This window comes from Botrytis sinoallii (genome assembly GCF_014898435.1).
Source record: "Botrytis sinoallii strain Bc 23 chromosome Unknown BSIN_017, whole genome shotgun sequence".
Classification (NCBI taxonomy): domain Eukaryota; kingdom Fungi; phylum Ascomycota; class Leotiomycetes; order Helotiales; family Sclerotiniaceae; genus Botrytis; species Botrytis sinoallii.
The window spans coordinates 517,369-537,518 of NW_024066044.1; the positions used below are offsets into that span (position 1 = coordinate 517,369).

The 20,150-nt window shown below is 42.4% G+C and overlaps 5 protein-coding genes across 5 annotated transcripts; 1 reads left to right on the forward strand and 4 right to left on the reverse strand.

The window, feature by feature from the left end:
• Positions 1-728: 728 nt before the first annotated feature.
• EAF02_008834 (uncharacterized protein) lies at positions 729-3,045 on the reverse strand (the record flags this gene model as incomplete). The annotated part of the gene is made up of 5 exons (XM_038904882.1): positions 729-744; positions 809-1,348; positions 1,590-1,776; positions 1,933-2,085; positions 2,136-3,045. 5 exons carry the CDS (start codon positions 3,043-3,045, stop codon positions 729-731), a joined length of 1,806 nt encoding a protein of 601 aa, XP_038755292.1.
• A 1,070-nt stretch (positions 3,046-4,115) lies between these two features.
• On the reverse strand, positions 4,116-5,525 carry EAF02_008835 (uncharacterized protein; the record flags this gene model as incomplete). The annotated part of the gene is made up of 3 exons (XM_038904883.1): positions 4,116-4,517; positions 4,618-5,089; positions 5,164-5,525. The coding sequence occupies 3 exons, from the start codon at positions 5,523-5,525 to the stop codon at positions 4,116-4,118; spliced, it is 1,236 nt and encodes a 411-aa protein (XP_038755293.1).
• Positions 5,526-8,339: 2,814 nt separating this feature from the next.
• On the forward strand, positions 8,340-10,053 carry EAF02_008836 (uncharacterized protein). The gene is made up of 3 exons (XM_038904884.1): positions 8,340-8,482; positions 8,572-8,777; positions 8,942-10,053. Exons 1-3 carry the CDS (start codon positions 8,463-8,465, stop codon positions 9,784-9,786), a joined length of 1,071 nt encoding a protein of 356 aa, XP_038755294.1. The 5' UTR covers positions 8,340-8,462; the 3' UTR covers positions 9,787-10,053.
• A 605-nt stretch (positions 10,054-10,658) lies between these two features.
• Positions 10,659-12,654, reverse strand: EAF02_008837 (uncharacterized protein; the record flags this gene model as incomplete). The annotated part of the gene is made up of 5 exons (XM_038904885.1): positions 10,659-11,091; positions 11,159-11,757; positions 11,821-11,998; positions 12,049-12,120; positions 12,179-12,654. 5 exons carry the CDS (start codon positions 12,652-12,654, stop codon positions 10,659-10,661), a joined length of 1,758 nt encoding a protein of 585 aa, XP_038755295.1.
• A 1,249-nt stretch (positions 12,655-13,903) lies between these two features.
• On the reverse strand, positions 13,904-19,381 carry EAF02_008838 (uncharacterized protein). Its single transcript, XM_038904886.1, has 4 exons — positions 19,029-19,381; positions 18,740-18,888; positions 14,306-18,676; positions 13,904-14,249 (listed from the first exon to the last, which is right to left on the reverse strand). The coding sequence occupies exons 1-4, from the start codon at positions 19,138-19,140 to the stop codon at positions 14,220-14,222; spliced, it is 4,662 nt and encodes a 1,553-aa protein (XP_038755296.1). The 5' UTR covers positions 19,141-19,381; the 3' UTR covers positions 13,904-14,219.
• Between the last annotated feature and the right edge of the window lie 769 nt (positions 19,382-20,150).

Consider the following 20,150-nt stretch of genomic DNA (forward strand, 5'->3'; position numbering starts at 1 on the left):
TATTTATTTTAAGAATCAAATTTCTATATAGAATTCTTCTATCAATTCAATTCAAAAATCAATAACTTTAATATCAAATGAATTATTAATTGAATCTCTTTATATACTTCAAATTTCAAAGTCCTATAATGAATATTTGAGTTATTATCTATTTATAAATATATAGAATAAAGCATGGTTTTGGTGAGGAAATTCGCTTAAATTTCAGCCCGGCATTCATCAAAGACACGCCCTCGTATTAAATATTTTATTTAAATTTTTATATTTTCTTTTCAAAAATATTGAGAATAAAAAATATTTGTAATTAAAATATAAAAAATTATTTGAAGTATTTTTCACTATTTTTGTTGAATAATTATATAGTATTGAAATCGATTTTTTTCAAAAATTCTAATATGTAACGTTTTTCTTATACAAAATAAGCGAATTTTCATAAAAATTTAGGATTTTCAATTTTAACTCCTTCAAATCCTGTTTAAAAAATTAGAAAAAAATATTTTATTCATTTTTTTATAAGATTTGATTAGTCAAATAACATTTTTCAAAAGAATTTCTAATTTTATCTTTTATTATAATAATTTATTATAATAAATAAATTAGGGTATAAAAAGTTGAATAATCCTATATTTTAGCCGGAAAAGCGTTACATGTGCGGTGAGCAGGGGCCAGAACTCTTACCAAAATTTCTCGTCCCCGCAACAGAACAAACATCTTCCCATCATGCGCCGCTAGCGCAGGCCCCGACTGCAAGGATCCCTGCTGTCCAACCACACCGCTCCAGCCGGTGCCATCAGAACTCGCCGTGTACAGTTCATTATTGTTGCCGCGAAGAGCGAGCTGCAGACGGTCTTGATAGACACAGAGAGAGGGAGAAGCGGTGATACTCGCGCCGTTGAATGTTCGATAACCAACCCATCCGCCTCCGCTTGCGTCAGACCAGCTCCAATACACGCGATCGGTAGTCCCCCGTACAATCGAGTGCAATTTGCCCTTGTAGGAAGCGAGTGCGGGACCATCGGGTGTAACCGCACCGGGGGATATATGGGCTGGTGTCGTCCACGAGTTCAAATCCGAGCCCGTAGAGATCAATTGGATTTTGTCGCTCGTGTCTCGATACATGCACCATAGTCGGTCAGCATGAGTCGCCAGTGCCGGACGCGATAGGGATGTGATGTTCATGGCTTTGGGGATCGACCAGGTACTTCCGGACAACACGGTCCATTTTACGGCATTTCCACTTTCGCGAAAGACGCCGACGAGATTCCCGTGATAGTCGGCAATGGACATTCCGTGAGGACTGTTGCCAGATGGGGTGGGAACGGGAGCCCACCAGGTTCCATTTTGCCATCTATAGCACTGTATCGTACCCACATACATACCCAGGCGGTTTGGATACTCTGAGCCAAAGTCTATATTTTTAAAGAGTCAATACTGTATTGTGCCATTGGCCCTTTTGGTATATCTCGAATTCGGTAGCTTTAAAGAAGAATGCAAAATTTGATTGTACCAAAGATGAAATGAATCTGATCACTCGTGTATGTATAATGAATGCATAGAGAAGCTATCTTTGAATTCTCGGAAGTACTTACTCATGCTTGCCTTGAATACCGCCATCAAAAACCAATGATAGTTCCCCGTTGGGCTTCGTCGATATGATACTATCCAATGCGGCTTTAGTAAAAGCAATATCGTGTTTCTGAATAAAGTCGTCGTCGTTCTTGATAAACATAGTAAGGTCACCCAAGAGTGTTGCAAAGAGGGCAGTGAGAGCCAATACTATGAAAGATTGGGAAATTAGTGGATCGTTTTCAAAGTTGGAGAAGGAGAAAGAGTAGAACGCTTCAAAAAACTAATTTGGAAAGCGTGAAATAACCTAGTATTTCACTCAAGTCCTTGTTTCGGACCAGGAGATATGGAAATCAAATATCATACTAGCTGCGCCAGTTCCCGTACCACCAGTTGCATCACCCCAATCGTCGGCCTCGGCAGCGTTAACTGCAGCATCAACTGTCGGATTTTGAGAGGTTGGCATTTGTTGATTGAAGAACCGAGTTTGGAAAGGAGCGAAAGGATATTCCATGCTGCCTTGTCATGTTTGTTGTAATCTTAGTAATTACAAGTAGCAAAGTTCGTACTTGCGAATCCTGCCATGCTTTTCAAGGCTTTGTTCATTTCGTCATACCAGTTGCTTGAACTATCATCTGCCTCCCAACATTCAATGTGACCAGCAAGATGGTTTTGTATATCTCCGATGAAAAAGTCGACCCCCGAAAACGGGACTTGAGTTCCAGTGGAAACGGAACCATACTCCCCAGTCTTGAAAGACTTTTGGGCTCCACTATCTGCCCCTGATGCTATCGCCCAAAAGATTTCGTTTCTAGACCCAAAAACAGAATCACTTTGGGCCTGGAGACACTTGAAACGATTCATGGAGATTTGGTAAAGATTAGTCGTGCTAGTCAATTCAATAGCTCTTGCGTCGAGATTCTCTGCCGTTATTTCCTTTGGTTCGTATTTCTCTTCCTCTGGCCCAGAGGTAAAAACCGTCACTCCTCCGCCAGAGCCACCAACGGGGGTGGTACCATCGTCGTCGTTGGCATACTTTCTTTCGACATAGTAGCCGTCAGCAACAGAAGAAATATCCACAATCGAGTTAGCAGGGTTTGCGAGAATCTCTGGTAATGCTGCACGTGCATCGCGAATCAAATCTTCGTCAGTATAAGGTGTTGATTCATCCATCTCGAGAACTGAGGCTGAGAAAATGGTATTGCCCAGGGAGAGCGCTGTGGCTTTATTTTCTCTATAAATCTCTCCATACTTGATCATCTCACTTGGATTTGCATAGACTTCCAGTGCATCGACCAATTGTCTCTCTAAAGAAGAGAGATCTCTTCCTTGGGAACGACGGGAAACTGCATGTAGAGTTGCAGTGAACAGGGTACTTGGAGCAACAGCCTTGTTGGACTTGGTCTTTGCCGATGCTTGACCTGAAAGTTGTGCCTGCAATGTATCCGCACGCTCTTCATGAGTATACCTGGTGGACATGAACCGCGCTATCAAAACAAACGACATCAAGCCAGTCATCGACACGAAGATCTTCAAGCTTGATAATTTGAAAGAGTAGGTCCCCTCTCCAGTTTCCTTTCCTTTCGTTACGATATCCAGCTACACCTCTGTTCCCCGACGAGTGCGAGATGTAACTGCTGTACAGCGAAGAACTGACGTGTTACAGGGCCTACCAATACGCGTGGGACCAGAAGTATATCAGAAAGATTATAATTGAGATTGTATAGATCTGGGAGCCATAATTACAAACAATAAATCTTTTGCGAGAAATCAATCAATCATCAAGCGGTCTCTACTTCTCCTTATGCAATGATGCTTTCAAGTCTCGTGATCAGTATCATTAAATACAACTCCTCATAAACAACATCGAGAATGCAAGCTGTAAGTAAGCCTTGGGGATAGCCAAAGAGCAAGCTCGGAGTGATAGGAATAGTATGAGGTCCTGTTAAATAATGGTGTGATACTAACTTAACCTTTTACCGATCGATCATCTCCTAATACAAATGAGATACATTATCAAAAGGCTTCCCGAGGTCTAACGAGTCAATTACTGATTCGCAAGGATAAAACCCTTTTTTGTTGTTGAACTAACTTACTTGATTTCTCTTTAGTGATTAGAGAGGAAAAATGTAGCATCTTTTGTTCTTATGGCAGGTTTCGAGTGTGGTTAGATGTTTATGCTGAGTGGTAGGTTATGTATGTATGTACCTATGTATGAATGTATGAATATATCTAGATAACTCATAGCTCGAAAACTGAATGTATGGATCTATGTATCTATGTAATGTATGTAAGGTAATATATGTACATGAATAAATGGGTATCTCTACTCGTTTATTCGTTGATATTTCGTCGCTAATGGTTTGTATGGTATCATCAATAAAAGAATTGAACTTCCTGCTCTCTCTTCATCCTCAATAGGAATGAGTAGTAAATGATGAATATTCAAAAACCGGTATGAACATCACATCACCTAACTCTCATCTTCTGCTCAAATCCCCCACTCTCTCGACCCTCTCCACCCAATCCATCTAAACCCCAAACCCAACCTAAAAAATCTCCTCCACCTCATCCCAAACCACACTCGTAACCTGACCATTCAAGCCCGCCACCCCCTCAAAATCACCCACTTGCACATCCGCCACAAAGTCTCCAAACAATCCCGTCTTCACATCACGCTTTACAATTACGACTCTAGCGCTCTGTTGTAGCGCGACAGCTACAAGCGTTCCAGCTTTATTCATCGACATTTGACGCGGGTAGATGCCGCCTGAAGGAAAGAGTTGCGAGAAAGAGAGACTGCCATAAGTACCATTGGAGGCGGTGTTGATACTCCAGGTTTGGAGGGTGTCGGAGGGGAGAGCGGTGCTGTTGAGGGGGTGGGCGGGGGGTTGAGGGAGAGAGAGAATGGTGGCGTTGCGGGAGGAGGTGAGGATGTGTTTTCCGTCGGGCTGGGGATGTTAGTGTGTACTCGAAATTTTATTGGATATTTTTATCTCTTTTTGAATAAAGGCTGATGAAAACTTAAAAAAACGTATAAAAAAAACTTACAGTCAAAAGACATTCCGCAGCGGCCGCTCCCTCAGGTGTCTTTTTGTCACCATAAATACCATGACTATCAATATTGGTAAAAGTCAATCCCTCCGAGCCCTCTCCATACGTCACCTTGAAACTCGACACTGTATTCGCCAATTCCGAAACCAGATAGAAGTAAGTATCACCAGAATCCGTCACGTGAAAGACACCATGACGGGGACCACTAGCCGGAGGAGCCGTGTAGGGAGTGAGTTCTGTGAGGAGAGCGGTGGCGGGATCGATGGAGAAGACGCGGACGAGATCGGCGCCGAGATCGGGGACGATGATGTATTTCTCGGATGGGTCCAGGAGTGCTTCGTGGGGATGCGGGGTGAGTTGTCTCTTGAGGGGATCGGGTCCCGGGCCGGGCATGGTGAAGGTGATGGTTTGGAGGGGGGAGAGCGTTCCGTCTGCTTGGATATTGTGGGTGGTGAGAGAGGCACCATTGCTGTTGTTTGTCAGTATGATGTATTGATTTGGGTTGTTGGAAAATCTGAAGGTAGATAAAGATAGCAAACGTACTAATGAGCAGCGGCCATGGTTTTTCCTTCATTGAAAAGAACCGAACTAACAGGACCACTGATGGTCAAACCATTTCCCAATAAAGTCAACGTGCCATCATCAGCAACGGTGAAGCTGGAGATGCTTCCATTGGTGACACTTAAACCTTCGTTTAAACAATACAAGATACCATTTTTGGGATCTTTATGCAACCACGAAGGATTATCTGTTGTCACATTATTGACGGACAAAGTATTGAGCGAATATGAACCATTTAACGATCTGGATAATTGCAAGGTACTGATGGTACCAATGTAAGAGGAAACGAATAGATTTGCGGTAATAGTACCATTAACAAAGACATCTCTGGGATGGAAACGCATGATGAAATATGTGTATGTTTGTTTCAGGCAATGTGTACTGAAGAAGAAGATGGAGGGAATGGAAGAGGAAATAGAAGAAGAGAAAATCGAAGAGGAAGTGGAAGAGAAAGTCGAAAGAAAAGAAATTTGCTGAATTCCAAGACTGAGTAATACCCCCATCTTGAGGGAAAGAATTATGAATGACTATATGTACCTTATGTATGTGAATGTTTAATAGATGAAGGGCGGGGAATCAGTCACTTGGCAATGAGGCTATTAGATTTGGTGAATGGATACTTGGGGATGAGTGAGGTTGAGGCTGCGGTTGTGGTGTGGTTATTTGGATTGATTGTTGGTTATGTTACGGAATGTCTTTACCTAAAAATGATTGAAATGATTAAAATGATTAAAATGATTAAAATGTTGGTCCAAAGATGGAATATGATTGAAGAATTTAAGCTTATATTGATGAATCCTTGCTTGATGATGATTTATTTCTGAATGGAGAATCATTACCTGTGAAGGATGGGATGATGAAGATTGAAAATTAATATGTTGTATGAGGATGATTATCCGGGGGCGGGGAGGGGGAGGGAGGGAGGTTGAAAGATGAAACATGAACATGGTAGGGAAGATGGATGGATAGATGGATGGATGGATGGACATTGGGATAATTAGCAGCCAGGTGGTTAAGAGTAAGGTCAATCAATTAACTAGGTTGGTAGGTAGAGACCGAGTCATGTTACATCTGACATCTCCCATCTTATAATAGATGGCGGTCGTGGTTGATTGAGAGGTGGGTGCAGTTGGTTTGGTCCTGATGAAAGGTAGCTCGAGGTTAGTAGGAGTGACCGGTGTCGGTTTGACTGGCAGAAGTTGGATTGATTGGGGCTGGATGGCTTCTCATAAAGTTTCATCGTGCGAGCGAGTCGGACCGGAAAAAGGAGCCAAGAGAGGAAGATCTGTTGATATCCTTTACCCGAGTGTGAAGTTGCTTATGGAAATGATTGGTAATGGAGTGGAGGGAGGGAGGAGGTTTGTAGATGTAGTTCTGACTCCGTAGATACCGAGTACATGTTGGATGTTTGAGGTATTCCGATACCAAGAATTTGAGTGGGATCCAATCAATTTTAATATCGGAATGGAATGGATTCTGAAGCAAATCCATATTCGAAAGAATGATTGTTTACCAACCAATGCACATGGTAGATGAAAAAGATGAGATGCGTCAATTTAATTCTCTCTCTCTCTCTCTCTCTCGTCACGGCCAGACCTTATCGCATTGCATATTACCTAGAAATCCAAGCTTCGCCCCTTCCAACTACCCACCGCCAATTTGCCAAGGAGGGAGGGATGGAGGGATGGAGCGAGGGGCGAGGGAAGTAAGAGGTTCCAGATAATCGGTGAGCTTCTTATTTCTGCGGCGGTCAGCCAAACAGTCAAACAGTCAAACAACCTTTGAGAGTACAACATGGAATCAAAGGTAATGTGACCTTCACACAATTTGGGGGGTTTTAATTATTATCGCTTTGGTTACTTGAGATGTCTTCTAATCCACTCGACCTCCCTAGATTAATTACCATGGTATATTTACCCAAAGACCATATTGAATAGTCGTTAGATTCCATCTCCATTCTGATTTTGGAGTTCTGATGGCTCAAGCTGGTGTCTTTTTTATACTTATATTCTTATACTTTTATACTCTTATAGATCGAAGAGAGATCTCTGGGATAGGAAAGTACAAATATGTCTACGATAGCTATCTAGGTATTGAAAGTATCTATTGAAATCATATCTTGAGTATTGCGAGGTACTTGAGATATCTCCAGCTACCTAGGTATTTCGAGATACTCGAGATATCTTTCCAACGGTATTTTTTATTTATATCAAGGTTTTTGAGGTAGGTATTTTATTCAAACAATATCTCTAGTTAGGTATTTCGAGATACTCAGGATATCTTTCCAACGGTATTTTTATTCATCAAGGTACTTAAGATATCTATTGAAATCACACCTTTAGTTATTATGAGGTACTTGAGATATCGATTCAAATAATAAGATCTTACTTTTAGTTAATTGGAGATACTCAAGATATCTAATCAAATAGTCCCTTTCGTTAATTCGAAATACTCAAGATATCTATTCCCAACAGTATTTTTTACTTATCTCGAGATATTCAAAGTATTTATTCAAACAATATCTTTACTTATCTCGAGATACTCGAGATACCTATTCAAATACTACTTTTCCTCGTCTCAAACAGTATCTTTACTTAATTTAAAATACTCAAGAGATCCATCCAAACACCACCTTGACTTATCTCGAGGATCTCAAGTTGAAATCCTGTCACAACTACAATTGGTCATCTACGAGCGTAGGATTCAATCAACATTGCAAATAAAAGCAGACAAACCAAAGCAGACAAAGTTACCAAGATGCCTAGTAGGTAATAGGTATATCTACAGCCTTCAAATCGACAACAAAATCATTCCTTTACTAAACAAAATTGGTAAAAACATTCATCTGTCAGTAACAATGAATGAAAAGAGAGGTTCACGAGAGAAGGTCAACCTCTCTTACATACAAAGCTGGTAGTAGGTAGTACTATCAAATTGCATAGAGCTAGTAACACGCAATCACACTTCATACCTGGCTAATGAAAATCGATGGATAAATCTTTAAGAGAAACATCGAAAACATCGAAAACATCGACAAAACATGGACAATTTCAATATTACCCCTCGATTGCTTGCTTATAAATATCAAAAGTATCTTACGTCATTACGACCCCATAATATTTTCAATGACGGGACCGAAGAGCTCAATATTTATACATTCCCCAATGACTTTTCAGACATCATTCTTCCGTTGGATTTCTGATCTTGACATTAATTACATTGAACTTCTCGTTTACAATCCAACAAAATAATCCCACAGCAAATCGACTCGACAAAAAACAATGACGCCCAAAATATTCATGTAAGTTATCCATCCTCTCTCCCATCCCCTCCCCTCCCCTCCCCTCCCACCACCGCCAATACAAACCCCCAAACTCACCCCTCAAAAAGCACAGGAACCACAGGCTACACCGGAGGCGATACCCTCTACACACTCTACAACGCCCATCCAGACTGGGAATTCACAGCGCTCGTCCGCAACTCTGATCGAGGTGCTCCTGTCGCCGCTGCCTTTCCAAAAGTCCATTTAGTATATGGTACTTTGGAAGATGCATCGATTCTTGAAGAGGAAGCTGCAAAGGCGGATGTAGTTTTACGTATGTTTTTGGTGGTCTTTTTAAATTCTATCCTATCCTATCCTATCCTATTCTATTCTTTTCTATATGATATGAAATAGAACCAACCCCCATCCTATCCTATCTCATCCCATCTCCTCTAAACCGAACCAAGAAAAAACACTAACAAAAACCCACACAAACAGACACAGCCGACTCCTCTGACCACGAAATAGCTGCAAAAGCCATCGCCACCGGACTCGCAAAAGGTCACTCCCCCTCCAACCCAGGCTACTGGCTGCACCTCTCCGGCACCGGCATCCTCTGCTGGAAAGACATGGAAACGCAAACCTACGGCGAAGCCCCCTCCCAACCCCCCTACGACGATCTCTCCGGCGTCTCCCAACTCACCAGCCTCCCCGACTCGGCCTTCCACCGGGCCATCGACAAGCTCGTCCTCTCCGCGGGCTCCCCCTCCCTCAAAACCGCCATCGTCTGTCCCCCGACCATCTACGGTCACGGCCGCGGCCCCGGCAACCAACGCAGCAGACAAGTCTACAACCTCGTCCGCATCACCCTGCAAAAGGGCCAGGCCCCCCAACTCGGCAAGGGTCTCACAGAGTGGGATAACATCCACGTGCACGATCTCAGCGCGCTCTTCCTCCGGCTGGCCGAGCGCGCACTCTCCAACGCCCAATCTTCCGACGACGTGGAAATCTGGAACGAGAAGGGCTATTTCCTCGCCGAAAACGGTCACCACGTCTGGGGCGAAATCTCCGCACAAGTCGGCGCCGACGCATTCGCAAAAGGTCTCATCAAGACGAAAGAAGTAGCCGCGATGGATGTGGATGAAGCCAAGGAACTAGCAGGATTTGAAGCGATCTCCTGGGGTTTGAATTCAAAAGGATTTGCAAAGAGAGCGAGGAAGTATTTGGGGTGGAATCCTACGGGCAGGAGTTTGAAAGAGGAGATTCCGTTTATTGTGGATGAGGAGGCGGAGAGAGAGGGTTTGACGAAGGGACATAAAAAGGTGGCTGCTGGGGAGGCGTGAGGACGAGGAGTAGTGGATAAGTAGATAAAAAAATGGCGGCTTTCGAATCGACTTTTTTCGATATGAGAGCTAATATATTAGATGCATCAGGCCTAAGATTGTGTTTACCGAATACAATATTGAACTCTGCATATTAGATCTAATATGTAACTGAAATGTTTTAGAGCGAATACGATAGGCAACTAATCCAGACTCTAGAGTCTCAAATTCTAGGGCTAGATATTTATTACTACAACAACTACTACTACTATTACTGTGACAGTATCACACCACTACTCTATCTACTCTCTACCTACATCTAGAAATCATACCCATTACTAGCTATTGCTCACGATCTCAAATACTCTCGAATTCCATCTTCTTCCCGTTTATCATCTGCATACCTATAATTCTATAATCATTTCCATAGTTTGTATTTACGTATTTAATCTTAAAAGTTTCAAAGATATCTATCATACTTGTTAGACATGTTCTTGTATCTCAAAATACATTTATTTGTATAGCTAAGATATTTTGATACAAGTGTGTTGATATCAATCTCCCCATTATTTCCATTGGGTACCTAGGTATTGTCTGTTTAAGCAAACAAAGTACCTATGAAGTATATAGACATTCCTTTGAAATTTCTCCCACTCTTCGCTAGCAATATGTAACATATCTCCCATACATAATTAGCAATCCGCCTCACTCATAACACTACAAACAGCGAACCAAAACTACCCCAAGATACGTCTCTTAGTTAGCTAGGCGGATTTTCGATTTCCTCTCGTCCATTGGACCACTTCAAATATTGTATGATTCCCAAGCATAATCCGGCATTTGAATTCTCAATCTTCTAAGAGAAATCAAAATTCTCTCTGCTTCAACTGCCCCTATCCAGCATTCACCGGGCTTCTGCACGTAAAAGCCGTGATTTTAGGCTCCTTAAACGCCGCAATCAATGCTTCAATAGCACTATACGCACCTAAAGCAGCCGTAAGCAATGCCCCACAGAAGTAAATGATATTCCAGATGTTCAAGACAAATCTCTTCTTGAAACCACGCAGGATTCTTTTAAATCCAGTGTCTGTGAGAGTGACTTGACCGGTGGCGGGATTGAAACCTTCAGTGTCGAGAATTGCATCAACTCGGATGCAGTAGCCTAAGTAAAGAAAAGGCGGAAATGTGTAGGTGAATTGTAGAATGCAGAGGGCTGCGACAAGGGACGAGAGACCGAAGAAATTTGGTATGGCGGCAGAAACAATATAAGCGATTGACCAATAAACTGGAACAATGCTCATCCAAAGTAATTTCCCTCTATGTGAGCTGAGAGGTGGTGCACCAAAGAAATCCATTAATACGTTATTATATAGGACTTTGATACCGATATTACCGTATAAAGCCAGCTGCAATAAGAGCTGACATGAACGCAATAATGTTGTTGACAGTTTGCCACGCATAAGGGGATACACCTTGAAAGGAAGGATTGACAGCATATTGACCTTGATATCCATAGATGAAGCATCCGTAGATCATGTACAGAATATAGATGAATGCTTGAGCACAAATCATACCCTTCCAAAAGTCACGGGGCTTACGCATCTCCGACATGAATTCTGTGAATAACATAGCTCCTCCATATGCGTAAACGGCTTGCATGAGTCCATTCACGGCACCAGTGAAACCAGCTGTTGAGGGAGGGAGATGGCCAAATGTTGTGACGGGTGGAAAGTTGCCAGCATCATCTGGGGTGACGAGTACACCACCAAGTGCAGTTCCAGCAGCCGCATCTACAGCTAAGTAATTTGGCGCACTATGTGAAATGACAACCATCGAACACAATATGATGAAAACGTTCATCCAGATGGCGGCGTTGGCTAACCAGCCAAACTTTTGTAAAGTGCGAACTTGACCAAGGAAAAAGCCAGCAAGCGCAAATACAAGACAGCAGATTGCGTAGCACAGTTTGAATTTTGAGACTTGAGAAAGTGCCTACGATTATGTTAGAATGAGGAAAAAAATAGTAAAAATTCCATCAAGTAGAGAAATGCTCACCTGCCCATTGCCAACAACAATCACGCCGACATTGAAGAGGAGTTGGATAGATTGAAGAATGTTGACTGCATGTCGAACAGGTGCTCCATAGACTCGGAAAGCAATATCTCCATACGTTCTCAATGGATATTGATGGGAATCAAGTCCGAGGAACATGTAGTATAAAAGGAATCCACCACTAGTATTTGTTAGTGTGTGGTTCAAGTACAGATATCAAACACATCTTACTACACAGCCAATCCTCCAAATACAGTATAAAGTGCGATACCAGGTCCCCAGCCTAAAGTTCCCAAGGCAAAACTAGCAAGTAAAGTATTAGCTGATTGTTCAGCAAAGGAGCAGCCATTCAATCACTTACGGAACGCCAAAAGGACCCAAAATATCTGTGGTAATCAGATAAAAAACTGAAGACCAAGTAGCCGTTCTCAAAGCCCTACTAGCATTTGTCCACTCATCATTCGTAATCGTCGAGCGATCACCATGGGACATATCATGTACATTTCTCTCAGTAGCTATCTTCTCAGCTCCATTCTCAGCAGTTCCCTCATTCGACTTCTCCGCCACAGGTGCAGAATTGACCGGAGCTTGACCCTTTAAATTCTTGGGTGGAACAATAAGAGAGAACAAAGTGGTATCGCCAATATCATTATCAGTACTAGCATCCTCTTCTGCGCGTGCGAGGCCTGCATAGTAATGATATTCCTCAAAAGTGACTGAAGAATCGTGAAATTTCTTATGCTGAGGTTGAACATATGCAGACGCCATTGCAATAGGATTCTCGGCGTCGGCCTGAGAATTACCGGCAGAATCTGCCAGTGCAGCGGGTGTAGCCATTGTTTGTGTATGTGTCTTGGTAATTCGTTATAGTACACTGGAGGTGCGGATATGGTTAAATGAAATGAATGATCGCTGTGGAAATTTTGTATGATTTTGCGAATTGAAAGGGACAATGAAGTGAAAGGAAGGTATTGGCGGGGAAATATCAAGATGAAGTGACAGAGAATGTACGGTTACTGTAAAGAACATGAATTGTATTTGAAGGATTGGAAGAAAATGAGAACTTGCTGAAAATGGAATTGTTGTCGACGAGAGATTTTTGTAGTTGTAGGAAAAAAGAGAAAGAATTAATCTCACAGAGAAGGACCCTCGACTTTAGTGAAGGAGTACAAAACTAAGCTTTTAGCTTCCATCGTACCTACCTGTTATTCAAATTCAATCTATCCATCAAATTAAGGCGATCCCATCCGATATATCAGAATGGTAGGTGCGACCAAGTTCCTTCCTCTGTTGTGTAATCGTAATAATACTCGCGCTGTTTCATACAGTAATCCGGGCACAACAGAAGTTCCCTTGCGAAAGAGAGCCTACTAAAATATGATGGTTGAAAGTTAGGCAGTCTTGCATTAGATTCTTGAAAAACAATGGAGAAACTGCTTGTGAAGGAGACTTTAGAGCGACTGGCACATCTTCTTCAAGTCAATAGCTGGTGATTGTACTGCATAGGCACGACAAATACTGAAATTTACACAAATTGCTCAACCATAACACACCCAATCCACTTCATCGCAAAATCTGAGCTGCATAGAAGTGGTACAACTTATACCAGCATTACCAAATCAAGTGAGTAACTTATAATTCATATCTTGCAGCCACAGAAAGCAATTCCTAGTATCAACATGCATTTCAGACACGAGGAAAAACCTAGTATCCGTAGCAAACGGCTTTACATTACACTAGATGACATATAGAGATCCGTCTGGCGCTTCTTTCTGCTTGAACCTATGAATGTGCCAAGTTCAGTTCATCAATGTCGTCCCTAAGCAATTCAACAGATTCAAAGTCTACTGTAGGAAATCAAAGGATCACTCCATTAACAAAACTGATAAAATCTTACCTGAATGTTGCGCCATGAGAGCACCAATCCATCCCATTATGAATTGCATCCTCCTTTTACTTGACTTTGATATGAAATGCCTCAACGATCTTTGCAGTCATTGCCCATCTCCAAGCCATGATAAAATTCACTCAAAGTTCGACTCTTTGACTTTGGCTTGTCCTCGACTGTGACGGCATCATAAAGTACTGAAAAGACAATTTAGATGTCAAATTTCTTCCTGAATTTTGTAATGTACATTTTAATTTGAATCTAAGAAGACAATGCTGCCAGTGACTCAAATATGTACAGATTGAGAAAACTAACCAACCCCATCGGATGTGCAGTTGAGTGCCAAACTTTGTTTGAAATACATTCATAGCATATCTGTGAAGATATGAACAAGAAAAGAAGAGTAACAGAAATCATTTGGTAATTTTAAACCCGTTGAAACGCCATGCGCACGTGCAGTGTAGAAAGGACTATTCTATTGGAATCTTATTCAATCAATCAATCAATCATATCTTCATTCTTCGTCGGATTCCTCCTCGGCGACCTAATATCAACGTTAGGACAAATCTCAGTCATTTATTAAAGAACAGAAGTACTCACATCATCATGGAAAGTCTTTCCCTCAGTCGTTTCTTTAATCATACCAATTCTGATGCAGAAATCTCCAAAGTGCTCGCCCTCCTCTCTTTCCAATGAGTATCTCTTCAATAATGGTTTCATGATCTCCAAAATTTCTTCTTCTTTGATACTGCTTCTGTAGAGTTTGTTGAGACGTTGACCGTGATATCCACCTCCAAGATACATGTTATATGCACCATAGGCTTTACCCACGAAAGCAACTTCGGCTAACCAAGGTCTAGCGCATCCGTTAGGACATCCTGTCATACGCATAACGATAGAATCTTGACGCATGCCATTTTCTTCAATCACGCCTTCGAGTTTGGTAATGAGTTGTGGAAGATAACGTTCGGACTCAGCCATGGCAAGACCACATGTTGGGAAAGCGACACATGCGGAGGAAGAAAGACGCATTCCGGAGAAAGAAACATTATCAAGCTTGTATTTAGCTAACATCTCTTTCATCGTTGGGAGGTCTTCATCGGCAACGTTGCTGAGGATCAAATGTTGGTTACCAGTTAATCTGAATTCACCCTTGTGAACCTTAGCAACTTCTCGAAGACCAGTCTTCATTGGGAAGTCGGCAGTGTCTTCAATACGACCGTTTTCGATGAACAGAGTGAAGTGGTTTAATCCAGTCTCATCCTTAACCCAGCCGAATGTGTCGATGTTGCTTTGGAATTTAAATGGCTTAGCCTTCTCGAATTTCTGGCCCCATAATTCTTCGACCTTGCCCTTGAAAACATCGACACCCATATCATCAACAGTGTACTTGAGACGAGCATGTTTTCGGTTCTTGCGATCACCGTGATCACGCTGAACAAGCATGACCTTCTCACAAGCGATGTGAGCTTGTTCCTTGGACACATATCCAAGGTTACTTCCAGTTCGAGGATATGTTTTCTTGTTGTTATGTGTAACACCCATACCACCACCGACGAGAAGATTGAATCCTGCCAAGTTACCATCTTCACCCTTGATAGCAATAAGACCAACATCGTGGGCATATACATCAGTATCGTTGTGTGGTGGGATGGCAATAGTGATCTTAAACTTTCTTGGCAAATAAGTAGGACCATAGAGAGGCTCATAATCTTGAACAGCTTCGCCAGCTACTTGAACCTTCTTATCATCTTCATCCTTGATCCAAATTTCGTGATAAGCAGTTGTAGATGGTAAAAGATGATCGGAAATCTTCTTAGAAATAGCATGAACTTGCTTATGGTATTTTGAACCAGTTGGCAAACTACTGCACATGACGTTACGGTTGACATCACCACATGCAGCGATGGTGGTCATCAAAGATTTGTTAATACCACGCATGGCTCCCTTGAGCTTGGTTTTGATGACACCGTGGAATTGGAAGGTTTGACGGGTGGTAAGTTTCATGGTCTCGTTTCCGAATTCGTTGCTAACATCATCCATTTGGATCCATTGCTTTGGAGTGGCAACACCACCAGCCAATCTACAACGAATCATGAAAGAATAGGCAGGCTCGAGGCCTTGTGCCTTGCGTTCATCTCGAAGATCACGGTCATCTTGCATATACGTACCGTGGAACTTAGTTAATTGTTGATCAGCGGCAGAAATGGCCATAGTTGACATATCCTTTAATCCTTCTTCAATGGTACCACGGAGGTAGTTGGACTCGATCTTAATGTCCTCGTTAGTAATCGGTGGAGCTTCAGGCTCAAGACCTTCAACTTTGTCGACTCCGAGAGATTGCCAAATGATAGGTTCCCAGTTTTGATAACCAGTTTGGTATCCATCTGGATCCTGATCATCACCCAGTCCAACATCAGCAAGACGCTTTCCACCGAGATTTGCCAAGACACGATCGAGATCCTTTCCTGGCTTATTATAGTAGTGTTTGTCTTCTTTGCGAGGCCAGTAATGACTATCTCCGAGAGCGAAAACAGAGTAATTGACTGATGCGAGATCCAAGTCGGTGTTATCTTTGATGGCTTCCCAGAATGCATGACCATTTTGTGGGAATTCTCCTTGACCAGCAGTACTCGTCAAGAAGACAATGTTTTCTTCAGTGGGAAGATCTTCGATGGGATAATCCTCCATAGCCATGACGATTGTCTTCAAGCCACGGGCTTTACCTCTGTTACCCAATCTCTTTGATAGAGATTCAGCGTTGCCATTGTCCGAAGCAAAGAGAATAGTCAGGGGTGCACCGAGCATACCCTCAAGAAGCTCATTGTATGCATCCTTGGCCTTTCTCTTCTGTAAAGCACGAACTTCTGTACCGTAATCTTCGGAAAGATTGGATGAGAATTGGGGATGCTTCTTCATCAACTGAGTGAGATGATTATCACGAGCCAAGAAGTCCTTAAGTTCCTTCTTGATTCGCTCTGAGTCCAGAGAGAAGTTGACTTCGCCCTTTTCTTCATTGTCAGGGTTCCATCTGTACAATGGCCAGTAGCCGAGGTCGACCGCCTTCTTAGTTTCTTGGAGAACTGTAAGAGGAGAATCATTTTCTTTGAAGTATGGAAGGTAAGCAACGACGACAGATGGGCCATTGAATTGATCTGCCTCAATCATTGCTTGTAGCACTTGAGTATAAGAACTATACACAGCAACAGATGCAACGTAAGCGTTACCAAAGTTCATAGCATAAAGACCAATGTCCTTCTTTCTTCTTTCGGCATCAGCGGCTGAGCGCTCAGAGTATGGTGTGGAGTCGATGATGAGCATGTTGACATTTTCACCGGATGCAATGACGTGGTGTACACCAGAGTTGCCAAGGTCGTAAGCCCAAGCATCAGAGCCAACAAGCCAAGGAGATTCCTTGCGGAATAATCCCTTCTTGGACAGTAAGTTTCGTGATAATGCAGATCCATCTGTTTCAAGACGAGCAATGATTTCGTCTGCCAAATCATCACTGGCACCTGCAGACCATTTTGATAGCCATGATTTAGGTGCTTCTGTGATGAAGTCTTTAGATTGGGCCGCCTCCTTAATTTCCTCGGTAAACCTTTGGCGATGCTCCTTTCTAGCTAAAAGAGAACCAAAACCAAATTCTGGATTTGACGCAACAGTGGACGAGATACCAGCATTTTGGGAATCGATTTGATTTGCCAAATGAAGTCTCTTGCCGAAGACCTGGTCCAAGATCTTCATATAAGCAGACTCGACTTTTGGTTGGCTTAAAGCAGACCCGCTTGAAGATTCATTAGGTCCATCGGGATTCCCGACCTCCAAGTTCTGAACCGGCTTCTCGGAAATCAAATTTTGTACAACACCACGGAGTGCTTGTCGAACTGTATCCGGTTCAATAAATCCCAATTGGTGTCCAACGATAACTTCTACACCGCCTCCAGGTCCCGATTTGAGCGTGGTAAGTAAATCCAAAAGTAAAGGTCCCCATTTAGTTGTCTTTCTTCTAATTTGCTCGAGAACAGCGATTCTCTTAATAGATCTAGGAATCGCCTCAATTAGTTTGGAGCCCAACCATGGCCTATACAAACGTGCAGTAATGATACCAGCTTTTGCAAAAACTTCGTCGGCCCCTTCGTCAATTGCTCGGCCAAACAATCCAACATCTGATCCAAAAATGAACAAGGCATTTTCAGCATTCGATGGGCCAGTGTATTGAAAAGGAGTATATTCTCTGCCAACCATCAATTTCAATTGATCCCAAATGCCAGAGACAAAGTTGTAAATATCGTCCGAGCTTACAGCGCGTGCATTTGGCGCATCAACAGTTGTAGCAGAAGAAGCACTGCTATCCACACTGCTTGCTCGTACTGAAGAAGATTTGGAAGACCCTACAGATGAAGCCTTAGATGGTACTTCAGTGGTTGTCTGGCCTGGTACAGCAGACTCGGTACTAATCTCCCCTCCAGAAGTGACGCCTGTTGCAACGTTTTCGGAAATAGTTGCAATTCTTCCATCATCGGCATATATGCTAGAACCTCCAATCTTGCTACTTTGAAACACTCTCACGGAATCGATATTCAGTATCTTTGAAACAACATTGGGATCCTCGAAATCAACATCCTCATCGTTGGCTGCCGATCTGGAATCAAAGAAATGAATGACACCTTTTCCTGACTTGATAGCAAGAGCATGTGCAGTCACAGCAATGTCTTGTGCCTCCTGTAATGTCTCGGATTGTAAAAATGTGAAGCCAGAATTTCGTATCGAAGTTATCGAAGAGTAATCTGGATACTGCGAGGGTTGTAATGAGACGTGAATGACCACTGGGAAGTTGGCGAGTCTGTATAGGTGGGGTACGGAAGAAACGAGGATTGAGGAACTTGTAGTGACTGTAACAAGTTTTCCATTGCGGATTGGTGTGAATACTGATAATAAAGGATCATTGTTGTGTGGAATCGTTTGTAACTAGATGAATATCACGTTAATACTTTAATTCACACTGGAGGAATGTAACCTGGCATAACTTACCTCTGGAACACCACTCTCATTCGCAGCAACAAGACTCAGATCCTTTCTTCCTGCATATCTGTGTAAATGTGAAGAGAACTCCGACTCAATTGAATGAGCAGGCTGCACAGAAATGATTACATCGCTGGACAAATATGCAATTCTTGCCACTATTCATGGTAAATAACAAAATCAGTGTCATAGAATCTCTTGAAGTGGGGGGGGGGGGGTGAATGGAGGGGAAAGGTGCCGCATAACAGGGTTGTGGAACTGATAGATAGAACTGATAGCACGGAGAGTATGAACATACCAGCTTCTTCAGGTGTACGAATCTTTCCTGAATTCGTCGCCATTTTGTTAAAAGAATGAGAATGAGATGAAGTATTAGAGGTGTTCTCGAGTCTGCGAAAGAGGAACGACATGATCAAATATATTTTTCTCCCGTCCTAATCAAGTGCCTCCTCCTAGGGCCATTAATGTGATGCGATATTCGGCGAATGATACAAGGGTATATCTTTAGATATTGGAGGCTATCGAGGCTATCGAGGCTATCAAGTGCATTTGACCAGCGGCAATCAGTGGATTTATTGTCATTTATGGTATAGTCAACAAGTGTATGTAGTAAACAGAGGGGATAGTGAGGGAATGGAAGGGTTTGGGACATAAAATCATGGAGAAAGGGACCAGTGATTGACCAATTAGAAATCAACAAAAGTATCGTTTGTCATCTAAAACGGCTTTGAAGGAAAACACCAGCCACAACTGAGCACGCCATCGATGCTGATCAAAATATTTGATGGTGAGAATATCAAAATTAACCAGGGAGAAGAATCCCGAAATGCTTTTATTCACTCTAGTATAAGGCACTTTCCGAGTAAAGCCCGTGTTGATGTCTTGTTTTGTGCCTGGTCTACTTTTAAAGCGTTGTTGGTTTGACGCTTGAATGCTTCTTGGTTGCCTCGTTGGATTCGGGCTTTGAAAGCTTCGAAATGAGGCCAATATTGGTGGCAAGAAAGTTGAACTGGACTTGGAACCCGAACACGAGATGTTTTCACAGGTTGCAACTATCAATTTGCATTAATTCCTAAATCATTATATAATAGTAATTGCCGTCATCAATGATTTCCTATTCCATGACCATAAGCAATTCGAGAATCCGCCAAAAAAAAGTTTGACTGCTTGCAAGCACCCCCTACCAATGTACCCAAAGAACGCCATATGTACTATGAAAACCTCTTCCAGCTTAGAGGTTACGAAAGATTGATCGTCAAGCTCTTCTGAAATGTATCAACAGAATGGCATGCCAATGACGTCCTCCAGTTTACACCATTGCTTTCCTATACAGCTTACATCATCGTACCAACACAATAGAAATCCATCTATCATATTTATTCCTCACTGCCCAAACGACGAATCATCACATTGAAAGTAC

Bases quoted from the DNA above. Each gene is read 5' to 3' on its own strand.
- EAF02_008836 (XM_038904884.1), top strand. From the start codon at position 8,463: ATGACGCCCAAAATATTCAT. The intron at 8,483-8,571 runs GTAAGTTATCCA...CCCCTCAAAAAG, and splicing joins ATGACGCCCAAAATATTCAT to CACAGGAACCACAGGCTACA. The intron at 8,778-8,941 runs GTATGTTTTTGG...CCACACAAACAG, and splicing joins AAAGGCGGATGTAGTTTTAC to ACACAGCCGACTCCTCTGAC.
- EAF02_008838 (XM_038904886.1), bottom strand. From the start codon at position 19,140: ATGTCGTTCCTCTTTCGCAGACTCGAGAACACCTCTAATACTTCATCT. The intron at 18,889-19,028 runs GTATGTTCATAC...TACCATGAATAG, and splicing joins TCGTACACCTGAAGAAGCTG to TGGCAAGAATTGCATATTTG. The intron at 14,250-14,305 runs GTGAGTACTTCT...CGTTGATATTAG, and splicing joins GAAAGACTTTCCATGATGAT to GTCGCCGAGGAGGAATCCGA.